General features: G+C 44.5%; 1 protein-coding gene across 1 annotated transcript; it reads left to right on the forward strand.

The window, feature by feature from the left end:
- The first annotated feature begins 9943 nt into the window (after positions 1–9943).
- On the forward strand, positions 9944–16443 carry kazald2 (Kazal-type serine peptidase inhibitor domain 2). Its single transcript, XM_063189218.1, has 5 exons — positions 9944–10007; positions 10822–11295; positions 12057–12217; positions 13883–14030; positions 16346–16443. The coding sequence occupies exons 1-5, from the start codon at positions 9944–9946 to the stop codon at positions 16441–16443; spliced, it is 945 nt and encodes a 314-aa protein (XP_063045288.1).
- Positions 16444–18817: the final 2374 nt, after the last annotated feature.

An 18817-nucleotide genomic window follows, 5' to 3' on the forward strand; every position in this document is an offset into this window, starting at 1 on the left:
TCAAGTTTGCATTGGTTGGAGAAGAGGAGGCGAACGATCACTCTCAGAAGACTTCCGGTCTCCAGAATATCTGCATTTCTGCTAGAGGGCGCCAGGGAGTGAGCAGTGTTGTTTTTGTCAAATACAAAATGTCACACTAGAGGGCGCCATTTGCCTATTTCGAGAGCTTGTAAGACAGAGGCCTCTCTAAGCTTTTGTCGTGATAAGTCAAGTAGGCCTCTATGTCTACTTTTAGATTACATGAATAATCAGGAAAATGTTAGCATTTAAGGAAGAAACAAAATCAAACATAGAAGGACACATCTATAAGACCTGTATAAATGCAATACAACATAATAGACACACTTGTATTTTTATTATTATTATTATTAAACGATTTTCACTAGAGAACACAACCATATGGTAATATTTTAATCCAATTTTAGTTCGGTGGCACCGAGAGAACTCAAGTATTCATGGGAAAACAGCAATGAGAGGTCATCTGGACAAGCCAATGCCATACTGTATCCAGTGGTCTTGACCTTCTACTGAGCATTGTGCATTGTGCTTGTATGACAGCTCTAACACGCTGACCCCTCTTATGGACTATTAGTCCCCTCCCTCCCTCTCTGATAAATAACAGTGATTCTCCTTCATCGCAGCATAGTGTAGTAGCCCCCAGCTGCTGTTGCCCAATACGTCTCTCCGTGAGAGATTGAATCTGGCCCATTCATTAGCCTAAGTGGATGAAGCTTCCTAATAGGAGCTCCCCTTCCCCTCAATAATTGCCGTTGATTGGCGTAAATTAGACCCTAGTTGCCAGACGAGTGATTCTCGACGACGATAATCCGATTCCAAACTCAAACTAATAGGATTTTAACTCCGGCTAGGCCTAATGTCCGTCTGCAAAAAGGGCCCGAGCCCAACCCATGCCAGGCTGACCGAACGGCCTGCCTGATGCTTTCTGGATCATATCTGAATGGTCAGTGTGCTGCTCCTTGTAGCGCATGTGTCCATTGAAGGGCCTTCCGCCGTACACCCCTTCCGCGTAATGTAGGGGCAAGGGAGGGAAGCATTGTCCCTCCTCCTCCTCATCAGCTCTTTCCTCAGCTCTCCTCAGCTGATAAACAAATTCATTAACCATGCAGTGTTGTTAATTGCTGAGAGCAAGCAGAGAGAACAGTTTTAAGCATTGATCATTTATGTCATTTTTGTCTCCCTGATAACTCACAGTCAGACCAGATGCCGTATGGTCCTGGAGATGGTGACCGGTGTTGGGTCGGTGTTGAGCCTGAATTTGTTTTCCCTTCAGATTATTCTGTAAGGCTGTGGCCATGCAGGGGAGATGCCAGAGGAGGGAAGCATACAATTAAGCTATAAGGGCCCAGTGTTGACCGGAGGCCATTTCAAATTATTGATCATATTTTTCAAAAGCATTACCTCACTAAATCTGAAATCATTTGGGCCCCAAGGTTTTTTTGCAGCACCCCTGGCTGTTTGTTGTTTGTTTGTTTTTTTAGCCCAACTGGGAAACTCCAACTCCCATTGTCAATGTGACACTGACAGCACTCCACAGCACACAAGTGCACACTGCACACAGCGAAATTGCTTTTATGCCTCACCTGTGCAAGGGGGCATCCCCAATGGCGCCACAAGGGAGCAGTGCGGCGGGACGGTACCATGCTCAGGGTACTTCAGTCATGGAGGAGGGGAGACTGAGCACAGGTTAATTACTCACCCCACTAACCTGGCGGGCCGGGAGTCAAACCGGCAACCTTTGGGCTACAAGTCTGACTCTGACACTGCCGCTTACTCATGACTGCCCTTACATTGGCATTGTGCAAACTTCTTAACTAAAATCACCTGTGCTGCACCGAGTTTCCACACAAACCCGGATATTGACAGTCCTCCACCCTTCCGTGCTCTGTAGATGCTTCACAAAATGCATCATTTGAGATGTGGATACAGTATTTGACCTTCAAGACTGACATCTTCTCCTGAATACAAGACGAAAGGACTTGCATCCAAAAACGATGCGTCATTCAGCACCACAAGGACACACTAAGGCTATTTGCCTTTGTCATTCATGATATTCTTTCTGAAGTATACAGTAGAAGCAAGACAGGTGTGTCCTCCCTACCCCAGAAAGGGGAATGTGTGACTAGTTAGACATTTTCCTTTCCTTTTCTGGTTGTTGGTTGGCCTGCTCTGCTGAGAAGAGGAGAGTAGTAGGTAGGTAGAAGGGGTGGCGCAGCATCACCACGGCTTAGGCCCCACCGTCTAATGAAACTCCACTCCATTACGCCGGAGTCGGACAGATTGCCATCCCAAAGAAATGAATTGAGTTTTTTGTATTTGTGAGCTCATTCTGCCTCCATTAACTGCTCTTTATCCCGTCTCTTCATCACGGCCAAATCGGGTTAGACGGCCATGATTAGCTGTGGTGGCCTCCCTTTTTAAGCGGTAATTGGGTTTCGCAGCTCAGCTGATAGCGCCATTAGGACCAATAAAGGCTGGGCTTGGCTCGCCGAGTGAAACAGATTCTTCCAGAACAGATGGCCGACGGATGGTAAGAGAGGTCTTAGAGGAGAGGAGAGGAGAGGATGGAGAGAGTGAGTGAGAGAGAGAAATGTTCTGATGGTGAGGAGAGGACAAGAGGAAAGGAGAGACGAGGAGAGGGAATGAGAGCAAAGTTTGTGTATCCGTGGTGAGGCAGGGCGGAGTAGCTTCAAGCCTCCTCTAGCCGATGTCCCGTCGAGCCGTTGTTGTTCCTGCTGCTGCCTGCCTGCCTGGCAAGCCAAGATGTGAGCTCATATCATCATCCTTGATGCATGACACACGACAGCGGTTTTGTTGCATTTTGCACGTAACTCACTTAACTCGCTGCCTCACATCTGTGCTCACCTGACACCCATGACCCCAGCTCTCAAACCCAGAGTGCTGAGTACATTTTGTACCGCATTCAGCACTCAGCACATGGGGCTCCATGTTTGAAAATATTGTTAATTTCACATGTCTGAGTGTTAAATTAACACTGCAGAATTAGCCAGTTCTAGTTTCAAGTGTTAATACAGCACTTAAAGAGTTTATATGGTCTCATTCACATTCAAGCATTGAATTGCGAAATTGGAAAATTTAATTAAGTTTAAGTTTTTGTCTGTTAGTTTGTACATAGCCATTTGCAGACCTACTCATGAAGTCATGGATGCATTTGCATGATATTTTTTGGAAAGTTTAAAATGGACTAATGAAGTAGGATTTTGGTTGTGATACTAACCACATTCAGGATACAGAAATTCTTTATAAAATATCATTTCGATAGTTATATGGCTCTCAGAGGGCTTTGTTGTAACAGTAGTCATATTAAATGAAATGGCAGAGATGGACTGATATTTTAAGGCTCCATGCTCAAACGAAATTTTTAGTGAAGCAGCTCAAATGGCATACCATCTCATCAGGTCAGCGGGGGTCATGGTACATTGCGTACATGCATGCCTAGTCAAAATCAAGGCATCTGACCATGACTCGCACTGTCAGTTGTACTCATAAAGAATTTCAAATTGGGTAGATTATTTTGACACAGAATGGCAGCAGTGGCCCTACCATGGCGCTAACAGTTGGTTACTATGCGGCTGACACAGGTTCGATTACAGCCTGGGTTCTTTTCTGGCCCTTCCACTCGCTTCCTGTCCCATTCTTCACTGTCCTGTCCAAATAAAGTTGACCCCCCCTACAAAAAAATATAATAATAATAATAATAATAATAATAATAATAATAATAATAATAATAATAATAATAATAATAATAATAATAATAGCAGTAATTAAACTAAAATAAAATTAACATATTGTACAAACATCTACTCAGATGATTCAGGCTGACAGATTGGCTTTTACGAAGAAGTATATTGTAATGTATCTCCAGAAGATATTGTGTACACTGCTCTTTCAAGGAAGTAGGAGGTACTTATCTTTTAATGCCCAAATGCTTTTCATAATTTGGAGTGGTGTGTGGGGATAGAGGAGGGGTGCGGTGGGGTGGGTGGGGTGTGTGTTCCCGTTAGGATGGCCCAAGAGGATGCCTTAATGATAAAGCGGCTCGCTTAACTGACGGTCAGTAGTGCGCTTTTAATTATTCAAACTGAGCCAAGGCTGCAGTTTTTTGGAAAGCACTTTGCTCTCTCTCTCTCTCTCTCTCTCTCTCTCTCTCTCTCTCTCTCTCTCTCTCTCTCTCTCTCTCTCTCTCTCTCTCTCTCTCTCTCTCTCTCTCTCTCTCTCTCTCTCTCTCTCTTTTTCTCACAGGTGACATCACAGTAAATGTGAGACAAGAGGGATCAGTGGGAGGGAGAGAGAGAGGCCCATAAGATTAATCGCGAACTATTCAGTGTGCTGAAGTCAGCTGACCCCCTCAACACCCACACACCCACACACACGCACACACACACAGGTACATGATAATGCTTGGTCTACTGTATATTTGTCCATATGTCCATATGATTTCAATCGAAGCAATGTCAGCTTTCTGTGGTGTTTGCCCCAAAATATTGTTTCCAGATCAGTTTGACCAATGTGCCTATCTCTTCTATTTCAAGTCTCTCTCATTACAATGGCCTAGGGGATTTTACTCTCATAAGGTTGGTAGTCATTTGGTTGAACACGATGACAAGAGTGAGGGTGCCTCATTGGTTTGATTTTAAATGGCAGCTTGTGGCAAAGCTTGTTGCACCTTTGTCTAATCACATAAAGTGAAGTTTGATGGATGCAGGTTAAACCAAACCTCTAGTCACCCAACCGTATCTCACTCATTTCGTGAAGTTTTCACGAAAAAAATAGAGTAATTTTCGTGGTGCATTCACGTTATTGCCCGCCTTTCGTTAAGTCTTCACGAAAATAATAGATTAATTTTCACGCTGCCTATTCACTTGAATTGCCCGACTGTTGCCTAGCGACCCACTAGTTTGATGCCCTTTCGGTAGCCTACTGTCACATGGTAATCAAACATTTCAAACAAGCAATTTAGGGTTAAGTTTAGGGTCAAAGTTAGGGTTAAGGTTAGGGTTAAGGTTAGGGTTAGGGTTAGGTTTAGGGTTAAGTAGGGTTAAGGTTAGGGTTAGGTTTAGGTTTAGGGGACATAAGGCGTAAGTACCGAAAGGGCGTCGAATTAGTGAGTCCCGAGTGTATCAGCAGTGTTCTGTCAGCACCCCCTCCCCGCCCCTGCAGACGTTTGGATAACCATAGCAGCAGTGGGGCAATTCAAGTGAATAGGCAGCGTGAAAATTAATCTATTATTTTCGTGAAGACTTTACGAAAGGCGGGCAATAACGTGAATGCACCACGAAAATTACTCTATTTTTTTCGTGAAGACTTTACGGCTCAGTCACAACAACCAGGCTAGAAAATAGCTCCTGTATTCAGTAGCTTCCAAAGGTTGTACCCCTCAATTATGGAGTAGTGAATCACACTGCTCTTGTAAGCAACAGTGGACGATGCAACTCTGGAAAATGGTAGCTTTAGAATATGCAAAAGAGAAGACCGCACTACTATAACAGTCTTTGTATTTTCTTTGTTGAAGACTTACACGTGGACTTTGACAAATAGGCCTACACTGTACATTTCTCCATGTACCTCTTACATTACGCTCACCCTCAATGAGTTTGCATTACACTTGTACTGCAGACCAATCTCTTGCTGGTCAGCCCCATTGTCCTGAGCTGTAAATAAATGTACATTGATCCTTGCAATATTTGCATCCCCTCCTAGACTATCTAGAAAGTAATCTGAGAGCGCGGCAGGCCTGAAAGTTTATGTCAGTTCCGCAGCAAGAGCACATCTGTCCAGAAGAGATGGTATTTCCCTCTGATCTTTTCAGATGACAGCAAATCTTTGCGCTGATTTATTTCAAACATAACAGCCATGTCTCACAGTTTGCCTCATTTTATTGACTTTGGATAATGCTGTTATTTGTTCAGAATCTCCCATGCAGGCGAAGTGACAGCAATTCAAATGTCTTCATTTGGATTTCAAATATTTGGTAATTTAACCCATTGAGACTAAATAAACAGAATTGACACTTTTTATATATTTTTTGGGGCTTTATTTAATCGGATTATGAAGAGATGACAGGAAGTAAATGGGAGCACTGCTTGGCGCACTGCGCCACAACACCCATCAGTAAACACTGGCTATATGTTTACATGGGACATTTAATTCCAATTTAACTCACTTTAATTCTGAATAAAGCTTCATTCCGCTTTGAAAACACCATGTAAACACTTCACAGTTCGGAATTCAATGAAAGATTAAAGGGAATTCGACTGAACTATTTGGAATTAAAAACATTATGTAAACGTAGTCAATGTTAAAGGTAACATGCAAAGATGTTGCAACCGGTCTTAAAGGGTGCTGCACAGATGCCACTCCCAGCCCTAATGGGTTAATAGCCCACAATTATATTGGATTTATACCTTGCTGCAAGGTTGTTAGTATATTTCATTGTACGTTGTATTTTGGATTGTAGCCTTTACAATATGCTTGCAAGTTCTTTTGTGTTACATGAGTTGGGCTGACTTCCCGAAAGGTTTTGTTTTTTTAATACAATATTGTGTACATATAAAACAGAGACAGAACTACGTCAGACAGTTTATGTACAATGACAACACATAACAGCATAGGTTTGTGGTGAGACACCAACCAATCTTGTAGGCCTACCAATAAATCTTTCACCTCGACAACAAAAGAAGATGTATGTTGCCTTTAATCAAACAGGGTAAACATACAGACAGCTGGTATGTTTTCTAAGAAGGCAGAGAAAGACTCGTCCAAGCTTTTGAGATTACACACACGATAATGGGTGGCTGGGTCATCGCTCTGGGCACTACTCTAGAAGACACACACACGCATGCACGCATGCACACACTCACTCACGCACGCACACACACACACACACACACACACACACACACACACACACACACACACACACACACACACACACACACACACACACACACACACACACACACACACACACACACACACACACACACACACACACACACACACACACACTGTCATACTCCTTCTCCATGCTGTAGTTTCTCACAACACAACACAATGCAATACAATACAATTCTGTTTATAGTGCAGTATCGCCATACTTCTCTGGTCTCTCTGGACACAGTACAGTAGGCTACATAGGTAGTGTTTTGCATAGGGACAAGAGGGCGAAGGGTGAAGCAAGCATTACGTATAAGACATTATGCAAATTGTGTTCTGTTTTCACATCAGAATTAAAATATCGATTATATTAAAATCAGGGGTTTATGGAGATAATGGGTTAATGGAGATAACACAAAAATAGTTAAAGAGCGCAAAAGCGATAACGAATCAGAGTAGATAACAGTAAAACATGGCATAAGACTATGAAATCAAACTATAGGGTAAACCTTATTGTTCTGAAAGCAAAACAATTTAATTTTTTTTACTTAAAATTGGTAATGAACCTACTCGTCCTCCCTAGCCTGTGTTGGAAGCACAGAACAGTGCAGGCCAATCTCCAGTCCAGAGAGGGGACTCTGCCCTTACTGGCTTCTGCAGTTAACTTGGTTCCCTAGATTTGTGAGCTGCCTTGAACCAAACAGCTGAACAACACAACTGAGACTCATAAACACTCAGCATGCCATTGGTTTTGCTTTTCACTGAGTCCAAATCCCTTGAGTGGTATGCCTCGAGATGCACACCGTAGCATAGGCCTACAGAGTAGGTATGGAGTTAAAGGACCAGTTCAGTCAATTTCAATATGCTGTTGTATTGCTCACCCTACCCTTCACTGGTCAGTACCCGGTGATGCCACATTTTTCGGCTCAGCCCTTTCCGAGATATGAGCTATTCCAATGGGGGCAGCGTTTGTTTACATTTTTTAGAAAATTAACATAGGCCTACTCCAAATATTTTTCCAAAAGGTACCACTGTTTGCTAGTTGTCCGCTGATGTTGTATAACCCTTTGGATGTTTTTGGGAATAAATAAAAACGTTTTTTTGAAATGTAAACAAAGCGCTGCCCCCATTACAATGACTCGGATCTCGGAAAAGGCTGAAGAAGAAAACAAAACTCAGGTACTGAAAAGTCCAGGGTAGTGTGAGCATTACAACTGCATGTTGAAATTGAAGTGAACTTATCCTTTAAGAGGAACACTTTTATACAGTATGAAATACATTTTCACTTGATTGTCCCAGTTTTTGATGGTCTGTCCTGGGAAATATTTTTCGTGAACACTGAATGAGCCAATGCTTACAAGAATATGGGTCAATTTGGTTGTTGAAATGTTCATGTTGTTGTGGCAATCCTAACATGCACCCACTATGACAGTACACCTGTGACAGTACACTAAGTCTTTAGTAATACTGTTGTTCTCTATGTAAATTACGTAAGATTAGCCCATTGCCCTCTACTAACAAGTAACTTGCAACAGGGGCCGAGTCTTAACACATCTTAATGGGCAGGCTGTAATGAGCCTGCTTTAATGGACATGCGCATTTGAACAGGGGGACACACCTAAGAATGTAGACAGACACTCAGCAGTAAGGCACAGCTAAATCACTGCACATCATTCTAAAAGCTTCTGTTGCCAGTAACTAATACTGTGTTCCAGCACCTCCTTTTCTTTTCGCTGAAATGATCCATTCCTCCCTCCCTCCCTCTCTCTCTCTCTCTCTCTCTCTCTCTCTCTCTCTCTCTCTCTCTCTCTCTCTCTCTCTCTCTCTCTCTCTCTCTCTCTCTCTCTCTCTCTCTCTCTCTCTCTACCCATCCATTGAGGCAACTGTGTGAGGCAATTAGCCCCAATATGGGCCGGTCATTAGGCCTCCCGCAAGCTGAATGAGGTCTGCTCGGCACGCAGGCTAATCAATATTAATGATGGATTATTTACAATTAACGATGGTCCCATAATGGTCCCCTAATTGTTTGTTTTTGTTTGAGCGCGAGGGAGAGAGGTGAGAGCCTGGGATGGCTGGCTCATCACGTAAGAGACGAGAGCAAACGTTCGCCCACTCCCCTCACCTCACCCACCTCACCCACCTCACCCACTCCTCTCTCATTAGGCATTTGTAGGCATTTGCATGTGTGTTGCTTTATAACTGACGCACGGCATGAATGAATAAACACAATTTGAATCACTGATAGCCTGGAGTGTGGAACATTTCACCTGATCTGTTCTCCACATGCCAGTACTAAAGTTAACAATTATTTGACTATTTAACAAAACACACATAGAAATGACAGTATTGCTGATCGATACAGTATAAGCTTGCTGTGCCGGTAGTACCTTTTGCAGGATAATTATGTACCTCCTTCTAATGTATACTCAATGTGGTGTTCCCTGGGGTACAATATTATGTCTAAAAGCATGGAGGGGCTGGAAACCTGGCATACAGGGCATACATTTTCCTGGTGGGTTGATAGTCCCCAGGGGCCGATGTTTTCTATTTGTTTGTTTGTATTTTTCTTAGGAACTGACCCACAGTTTATGGCCATTGGTCCATCCTCAATATACTGTAGACAGTATATATACGTCAACAGGATATATACGTAATACAAATATGTTTTTTATATGTGAGAGGCTCGTTAAAGCCCAAAATTCCAGGTGTTTTTTGGTCCCAGCCCAACCCCGCCTAAAAGTTTACCAAAACATTATTTATGATATAGATATCATATTTTACCCCAGTACATGTCCTGCGGAAGGTACAACTGGTGCGACAAGCTTAGGTACACAGTACTTCCATTTCTCTCTGTGTAATGGTGAACACAGTCTCAGAAGAGCAGCCCGACTTCTTTCAAAGGCAAATTTCTGTCTGGCCACTCGTCTGCATGCAAACATCGACACCGCCTGGAGCTTTCCAAGGTTTTTAAGTCAGCAGCAGGTCTACTCCTGTCCCAGGTGAGTAGGCTAGAGTTGAATTTATGACCATGGCTGTGACCATCACCTCCACACCCCACCCCACCACCCTCCCCAACGAGACATGGCGTTGTGGTTGGATGCCACGGCTTGGCTGGGCCCTCCCTCTCTTTACCTTGCTGGAGCACCCTGCAATTTAAGAGTGGGGTCAACCCGAACATCAGGCGCTACCGTGACGCCCTCCTCTGTCTCAAACTCTGTCTCAGTCTCTCTCTTTCTTCTGTCTCTCTTTCTCTCTTTGCCTTGTCTGTCTATTCTCTGTCGGCTTTACTCTACTCCTCAGAGCAGGGTTCAGTTTGGAGATTAAAGCACAGGAGCAGGCAGCACTTATACGTGTCAGAGAGAGAGAAAGAGGAAGCCAAGACAGAGCCAGGGGGAGAGAGAGACATAGGTGGACAGGAAGAGGAGGGATAGATAGAGGGGCAGAGAGAGAAGAGAGGGAGAGAGAGAGAGAGAGAGAGAGAGAGAGAGAGAGAGAGAGAGAGAGAGAGAGAGAGAGAGAGAGAGAGAGAGAGAGCTCAAGCAGCCCAGCGTCTTTGACAGACAGGTGATATGATCAAGCCTTGAAGCCTGCTGAAGATCACTCATCCCTGGAAAGAAGCAGAACCTCCAGAGCAGCCACTCAGGCTGGGCTGATGGAAGCACTTTGATCGGCCTGAGACCCCTGAAGCGCCCTTGAGGAGGACCACCTTGAAGACCACCAAAGGAAAGCATACCAGCACAGGGGAGGTGTGTTTCCCTGTTGTTGTTGTTTTGGAGCGTGTGTGCGTCCAAGTGTGTCTGTGGGGGTGTTTGCCATTTCTTCAAGGGAGGGACCTACTCACAGAGACCATGACCGTGGTTGTTCTTTTGACAACGTTAGCCTTGCTCCTTGTGGCTGTCTGTGTAGAACCAACGCCTGTGGACTTTCTCCAGAGAATAAACAGCAAACAAGAGCAGGCTTCTCCACACCGAGCTGCGTGCCCGAAGAAATGCCAGCCTGAGCTCTGCCCATCATCTCACCTGCTGCAGCGGTGCCCGGCAGGTCGGGCCAAGGACTCCTGCGGGTGCTGCTGGGAGTGTGGGAACGCCGAGGGTCAATTTTGCGATGTTGACCCCTCCGCTGGTTTGTACGGGCGTTGTGCAGAGGGCCTGAAGTGCCGCGTCCCTCCCAAGCAGAAGTCCCACTTCCTGTCTGGAGAGGAGAGGAAAGAGGAAGTAGAGGAGGCGCCCAGGCCAGTCTGCGTGTGCGCCCGCCAGGACGTGCTGTGTGCCACTGATGGGAATACCTATGAGAATAAATGCCAACTGCGCAGCGCCCAGCACAACATGGCTCCCGGACAGGATAAGCCCACCCTGGCACACTATGGGCCGTGCCGATCACGTGAGTGCTTTTTTTTTCTCTCCGTCATGGGGCAGGGGGTGAGAAGATTGTTTTGGTGAAGAATGCATTGTTTTGGAACTATGTGTTGCCAGTTGCTCATGTGGTCGGCCTTTTAGAATAACCTCCGGGGCCAGCCTAGATTTGCAGCAGGCACTAAGTTTTCTGGTTAATTATCTAAAAGCATTGTATGTGCAGCATTATCATCCAGTAGTTGCCAATGTACAGCCTCTTTTTCTACGATTGCCAAGTCCTGCAGGCATTAATTGCGGGACCAGACTGTTAAGTGCTGCTACAGATTTAAATTTAACCGTCCATTATATCAGTGGTGCAGCCTATAAAGTGGGTCTCCTGCAGATTAAATTACAAGCCTGTGCTGGTATTAACTACAGTTAATGGGCTGTGGTAAGTGAAATTTTGATATAACGCTCCAATTAAAGTGGCTGGGAATTCAGTAAACCATATTGGCATTGAGTACCCCCCTGGAAGGGCCAGGTTTCTGTAGGTTTTCTAAGTTCCAGCAACAGAGCATTACCTAGCTAGGGGGTAATTTGACATCACTCATTTCAACTTTAATGAGGCTGAGACATGTTAGTTGAATGCTTGCTCTGTTAGTACGAACAGTCAGAATTTCATTTTATACACAGATGAGACAAGGGTAACTAAACCCTACTGTTAGGTTTTAAAGGCAATATCTATCACACTCGCTGAGAACCCTGTAGCTGACTTGTGACTTTGTTTTTTCTGCCTTTATTTGCTTTCAGGGCCAGTGATCACGATGGGACCACAGGACAGCCACGTCTTGGAGGGCAGCGATGCGGTTTTTGTGTGTGAGGTCTCCTCCTTTCCCCTGGCCACCGTCCACTGGACCAAGGATGGAGAGAACATTTTGCTTCCTCCCACTGACCCCAACCTCGCTGCACAGGTATCCAGAATATCCACAAGGTTACAAGCACATCTTTACAGTACATTACCTATGGACAGGGCTCTAAAGTAACTTTTTTCATCACCAGCCAAAATGGCTAGTAGATGTTAATCGTACTAGTCAAACACACACTCACTCATGGGTCAGCGTGGCTAGTAAGTTGGTCTTTTCTACCAGCCAAACTGAAATTTCACCAGCATTTGGCCGGTTGGCTGGTGCTAATTTAGAGCCCTGCCTATGGATGTATCAAGTAGTCTGCGTAAGCCATTACAACTGACAGCAATTCACCCTCACAGCCTTGTTGTGACAACATATGGGTTAATTTTTGGTGTCCTGCTCGTTCTGTCTTACCAAAAAAGAAAGGTAACACTTTATTTTAGGGATACATCTATTAGCACTAATACATACAATGTGCCTGTATAAGTAAGTTATAAGGCATGTACAAAGCAAAATCAAACATTTGTTAGGCATGTAATCACAAATGTCTTGTTTATGCACAATAAGGGATTTATTTCCAATTTAACCTTAGTAAGGACCTAGTAGGCCTTAGCGTTTGCTTAGTACATGCCTTTCAAGTTACTTATGCAGGCATTAACATTGTATGTATTAGTGCTAATAGATGTATCCCTAAAATAAAGTGTTGCCAAAAGAAAATATCTGTTAAAGTATCTGTCTGACCTGATTTCATATGGCTAGGCATCCTGACTCTGCTGAGAACAAGACATAAAAATACATAAAGATAAAAACGTTTTAGCAACGGTGAAAGAGAAGTGCTCTGATGCATGTGTGCAATATTTGACCTGTCTTGTACTAAAGACACATTAGAGTGTGATGCATCGCCTAATGATGTCTTCTCTAGAGCCTCTTCTGTTTTGAGTGACAGTCTAAAACACAATTCATGTCTGGATTTGGCTCGGGAAGACAGAGGCGAAGAGAGGATGGAGAGAGAATGAAAAGAGACAAGGGTGCGGGTGGAGGTGGGGGTGGGGGTGGGCATGATGTCAGCGTGTTATTTGCGCTGTACGATATTAAAGAGTAGACAAGTACATGTTTGATCTTTCCCATAATAATATTGCCTTTGTTTGGAGAATTATACACTGTGCTTGTGTGTGTGTGTGTGTGTGTGTGTGTGTGTGTGTGTGTGTGTGTGTGTGTGTGTGTGTGTGTGTGTGTGTGTGTGTGTGTGTGTGTGTGTGTGTGTGTGTGTGTGTGAGAGAGAGAGAGAGAGAGAGAGAGAGAGAGAGAGAGAGAGAGAGAGAGAGAGAGAGAGAGAGAGAGAGAGAGAGAGAGAGAGAGACTGTATGTGTATACCGGTTTGCGTTGCTGAATAGATGTGTGTGTGTCTGAGGGAGTAAGAGAAAGAGCCAAACACATGCAGAGGCAGAGAAAGAGAGCGTGCGGACGAAGCACTTGTCTAGTCCTCTATGTAATTTGCATCTTGTACACGTACACATACAGACACAGACATAATACACAACTTACAAACACACACACACAAACACATGGTGCCTGACACACATACACACACATACTTTATACACACAAACACACACCCACCCACATACACACACACTACCCACCCACCCCCAAAACACAGTCACAAACACATGCACTAAGAGTAGTGTGTTTGTCTGCCCCCCCCCTTCCCCTTTTTATAATCACCAGGCTCGCAGAGGCCCCCAGCGCTTTGAACTGAGCGGCTGGCTCCAGATCCAAGGGACGCGGGCGGCCGACGAGGGCGTATACGCGTGCTGGGCCAGGAACGCCTTCGGAGAGACGTCTGCCTCGGCCAGATTGCAGGTTCTAAGGAAAGGTATGTATAACGGCCGGTGTCTGAGCACGATGAGAGTCAGACAACCCCCCCCCCCCGCCCTCTTGCTTAGACCCCTCAGACAGGACAAAGGTCAAAAGGTTACTGTGCTGACGCACCAAGACACTCAAGTTTGTTGCTGAGTAGCTGTGATTTAGGTGACTCTGTGTGTGTGTGTGTGTGTGTGTGTGTGTGTGTGTGTGTGTGTGTGTGTGTGTGTGTGTGTGTGTGTGTGTGTGTGTGTGTGTGTGTGTGTTTGTCTGTCTGCACCTCCAGTGCTGCCAAAAAACGCTGCCCTTTGACTTTGTTGTGACTTTTTGACTTTTTAAAAATCTCTGAACATGTCACGGCTATTCCTCGATGAAGCTTTCAAGGCACAGTCAACATGAAAACACAGGTTGTTACGCACACGTCTAGTGGTCAATAATAACATGCATCAGGCTAAATAGTCCAGTTTGAGTGCTACCTGGAATGGGAAGAGATGATGCTCTTCGGTTGATTGGAAAAATGCTAAGACAATCATCTAACATGAAGTTTTAATACATGTCTTTATTTTAGGGGCAAAACTTGATTAAAACACTTTGACGTGTTTTGGTTATCAGGAAGTGGACAGTCTCTGTTGTGCGCCACACTTTTACCTGAAATGTGTCTAAAGTGTTTTAATCATGTTTAACTAAAGTATTTGAGGTGTTTTAATCATGTGTTGGCCATAATAGTGCCTTGGTATTTTTCAACATGTGAATCAGGCGTTGAGAAGCTGATGTGTATGAAAGTGATGTGATCTAATGTGAAGTTCAACAGGATTGCAGACGCAGACACAGACACAGATAAAAAGAATAAAAAATGTATTTCTGTACACAAAAGGAAATATTGAAATTGCGAATACAAACAGGCGTACAGATTACACCTCCGATCCTTAACAGACGTGGTTCCGAGCGCACCACTCCTCTTTTTCCCGACTGTATCTGTTTTCCTCAATGACAGAATTTGTGAATAGAAACCGTACCCTGCTGTTCAAGCTCAAACGTGCCCCGCGCCGTGCAGCCATTTTAAAATCAATTCATTTGCTGACTGCGGTCTGACCTGTGGCATAAAGAGATGTTGCTATCAACAACTGAATCCCATCGATCCCCGTCCCGTCCCGAGCCTCCAGTCCTCCTCCACCCCCACTTTCCCCCAACTATCAGGCCCTCTCATCTGGACGCACGTAAAGGTGAACTTGGCTTTCCGAGAAATTTCACGGTAGATGCAGATAGCCTTACATTGTCAGGGGCTTTATCCTGAAGGAAAAGGCACATTAGTGATGACAGGCGGTTATGATGGGGGCGGCAGGGCAGGGCAGTGCAATGCCGTGCAGAGAGGAGAGGAGAGTGGAGGGGAGGGTGGGGGGAGGAGAGCAGAGAAGTGATGGGGGGGATGAGTTGGCTGTGTATTATGTGGCATCTAGTTGCTGTGACTGTCTCCCTGCTATCTTCATCTCTGGGGGGGTCTGCCTCTGCCCCCCCCTCCTCTCCTCTCCCGCCACCCCACCTCCTTTATCTCAGCAAACGGGATCCTTTTTTCTGGTCCTTCTTCCCGGAATGCTCCCACCTCCGTGAACCCTGGTGGGGAAAGGTGACTCTGGGATGAAGGGAATCCACTTTGGCCCTTTTTATTCCCCTAAATGACCACATATATTCATATTGACCTCACAATGATGTTTAAAACAACCCATCAAAGATGAGAAAATCAGGAAGGTTCTGCAGTTTTACATTTTCATTACAGTTGTATTTTTTTCCTTGGCTTTCAGGTAGTAAAAAGATCCAGTAGAAAGAAAGTAGAACAGCTAGAATTTTGCTGGTGCTTTTTGCTCCTTTGTTGTTGCATTGCTCCACAACATTTTACAACTCTAAAATGGGAGTGCCTTGGTTGTTTTTCTCTTTTGATGCCTGACACTCACATTGCTTTAATAAAGAATGCATGTGCTGCGGAGATGATTTGCAGATCCTGCTAGTTCTTCCTGTCTATTTTTTTCTCATGATCAATATAATAACACTTATTATACCCGCCGTAGACATAATTAGCTACCCATGCACTTTCACAAGTAATTAAAAACTTACAACAAGCATGTAGCAATACTCACCTTTGATGAAAAATGCCAAAATCACGAAAAAACATTCAAATATTAGTTTTTTAACATTATAATGTGTCTTTTGTCTCCCATGTTTGCATAATATTCTCAAAAGAAGAAGCTTAAGTCACATGTGAGTTGCAGTTCAGGAGTTGTCAATGGAGTTGAGTGGCGTTGTAATAATGATGTCTTTATTTGTTCTCTGCAGGCTGGGCGAGTGACACATTCGGCATGATGGACGATGAGGAGGGCGAAGATGACGAAGATTATGATGAGGGACACTCTAGTGGACATATGTATGTGTAAATACTGTACACTTTTCTGAAATAAGAAAATAGATGAAAATATATATTTAGTTTATTCTCTAAAATGGATATTGTTTGTAATTATTTTATGCTCATGTATTTTATACTATTCTACTTTTTCTGACTGATGTAAATAAAATAACCTTTTCCTTTATATTCAATTGCCAGCGTATTCCAAATTCATTCTTTGTTGTGTTGCTGAAGAGTTGTCTTCCTCTTATGTTGTTATCTGCATGGAGTACTGCGACTGTGATTGCTCGATGCAAAAGATGATTTGTGCATTTAATTAGCCATAATTATGGGTGATAGCTGTTATATTCCATCCAATTTATGTGATGACTATCCCAGTACATCCGTCAAGACTGCCAGAGTATGGTTGCAGCAATTGCACTTGAGAGGTGTGCGTGTGTGTGTGTGTTTTGTGTGTGTGTGTGTGTGTGTTTTTTGTGTGTTTTGTGTGTGTGTGTGTGTGTGTGTGTGTGTGTGTGTGTGTGTGTGTGTGTGTGTGTGTGTGTGTGTGTGTGTGTGTGTGTGTGTGTGTGTGTGTGTGTGTGTGATAGAAAGAAAGAACGGAGAAAAGAAAATATGTGTGCGTGCGCATGTTTGTGTATGAGTTTATGTGTTTGCATTTGTGTGCTTGAGTCTCTCTCTCTCTCTCTCTCTCTCTCTCTCTCTCTCTCTCTCTCTCTCTCTATAACCGTATCTGTATTTCGTATTAGTGTGTAAGTGTGTATGTACGAGTTTGTACAAGTGAGACATAAAAAGAGGAAGAGGCTGTATTCGTAAGCACACTGATGAGACGTAAACACACACACAGGCCCTTTTTTCTGCTGATGCTCCAGCGCTGTGTCTCTCCCCTGGCTGTCTGTGTTAAATAAAACATGGTCCCAGCCCTCCATAAGTGGCATGTGCAAGAGACACACAGAGGAGAAAAAGAAGAAAGGGTGGGAAAAAAGCAGCCAGGTTAAGTTGTTTGAAAGCTCCGGTATTAAGAGGCGTTTTACACTTAAGAAGTTGGTTTCGCTGGGTTTTCTGTTTCCACCAGGCCCCTATTGATTGATGCTCAACTATCAATGCATAATAGAAAAGCACTCAGAGCAAATGTAGGGTTATGGCCTTGGAGAGGGTGGGGAGGGGGGGGGAGGTGGTGGTGTGGCAGACGAGACTGCAGCCCAATGCCATTATTGGCCCCCATAAAGGATCCCTGGAGAGCGGCCACGGCTATTCACGGCGGCACACACACACACCAAGTACCCAATTAAAGAGCAAAAAAGCCTTTAAATTCTTCCCCTTCTTCTGTTCCCTCTCTCTCTTTCTCTCTCTCTCTCTCTCTCTGTCTCTCTCTCTCTTCCTGGGCCCAGAAATCAATCCGAATTCAATCCATTTCAGCTAGGATTCCGACAGAGCAGGTAATTGCTCATAATCGTCCGGATAGGTGACAACAGCTTAAAGGCGAGACACTAACACAATCAGGTATTTGCTTTCAGCACGTGTCCTCTGTGCAAGTCCTCTGCAGAGGTGCGGGGAGTGAAGGAGAGAGAGAGAGAGAGAGAGAGAGAGAGAACACAAGAGAGAGAGAGACAGAGAGAACAAGAGAGTGCAGGAGGATGTGTTGGCCTTGCACAAAACACTTTAGCTAAAGTTTCATGACTTATTTTTAGATGCTCCGATGTGGCAGAGACCGATGTGCATTTAAGACTTTTTTAGACATCTGGGCAATAATAATGCACTGGGTAAAGCAATACTTCCGACGCCACACTACACTACACTACACTGCAGTGAAATCTTTATATGAATTAGAGAAAAAAAAACTACAATCGGAGCATTTAAAACAAAATGGATCCCTGATTCATCGGGATCAGTCGCAGGTTATAGAGCGGCCATTAAAAATTTAAAGTGGCATGAAAAGTCCTTTGGCTTTCATTTTCTTGCGGTGCAGATTTGTTAGCGCAAGTAGGGGTGACTGGGGAGGGGGGGGAAATGCAATTACGCGATGATTCATTTTCGCATGGGTGTAATTCTATCTATAGGTATTAACGTGGACACCAGGCTTTATGGCATTGTTTGACTGGATGAAACCCTCCCCTGGTCCTCTTTTCCACCGGCAGCTTAATGATGCTTCTGCCTGCTTGCCTTGCCTGCATGGGGATGGGACGTGTGTGTGTGTGTGCGTGCATGCGTGCGTGCGTGCGTGCGTGCGTGCCAGCGTGCGTGCGTGCGTGTGCACGTCACGTGAGTGTGTGCGTGTGTTTGTCGGTGTGTGTGCATGCATGTGCAAATGTACATGTCTGTGTGTCAGCAAGGACAGTCCGCACATGTGAGAGTGTGCCGGTCTCTGTGTGTGTAGGACGAAAGGGTGCTCCTGTGGGATGCTG

Source organism: Engraulis encrasicolus, chromosome 22, assembly GCF_034702125.1.
Source record: "Engraulis encrasicolus isolate BLACKSEA-1 chromosome 22, IST_EnEncr_1.0, whole genome shotgun sequence".
Classification (NCBI taxonomy): domain Eukaryota; kingdom Metazoa; phylum Chordata; class Actinopteri; order Clupeiformes; family Engraulidae; genus Engraulis; species Engraulis encrasicolus.

Excerpts from the sequence above, each read along its gene's own strand:
- kazald2 (XM_063189218.1), top strand. The coding sequence starts at position 9,944 with ATGGCTGTGACCATCACCTCCACACCCCACCCCACCACCCTCCCCAAC. Across the intron at positions 12,218-13,882 it reads ACCCCAACCTCGCTGCACAG|GCTCGCAGAGGCCCCCAGCG; the intron begins GTATCCAGAATA and ends TATAATCACCAG. Across the intron at positions 14,031-16,345 it reads ATTGCAGGTTCTAAGGAAAG|GCTGGGCGAGTGACACATTC; the intron begins GTATGTATAACG and ends TGTTCTCTGCAG.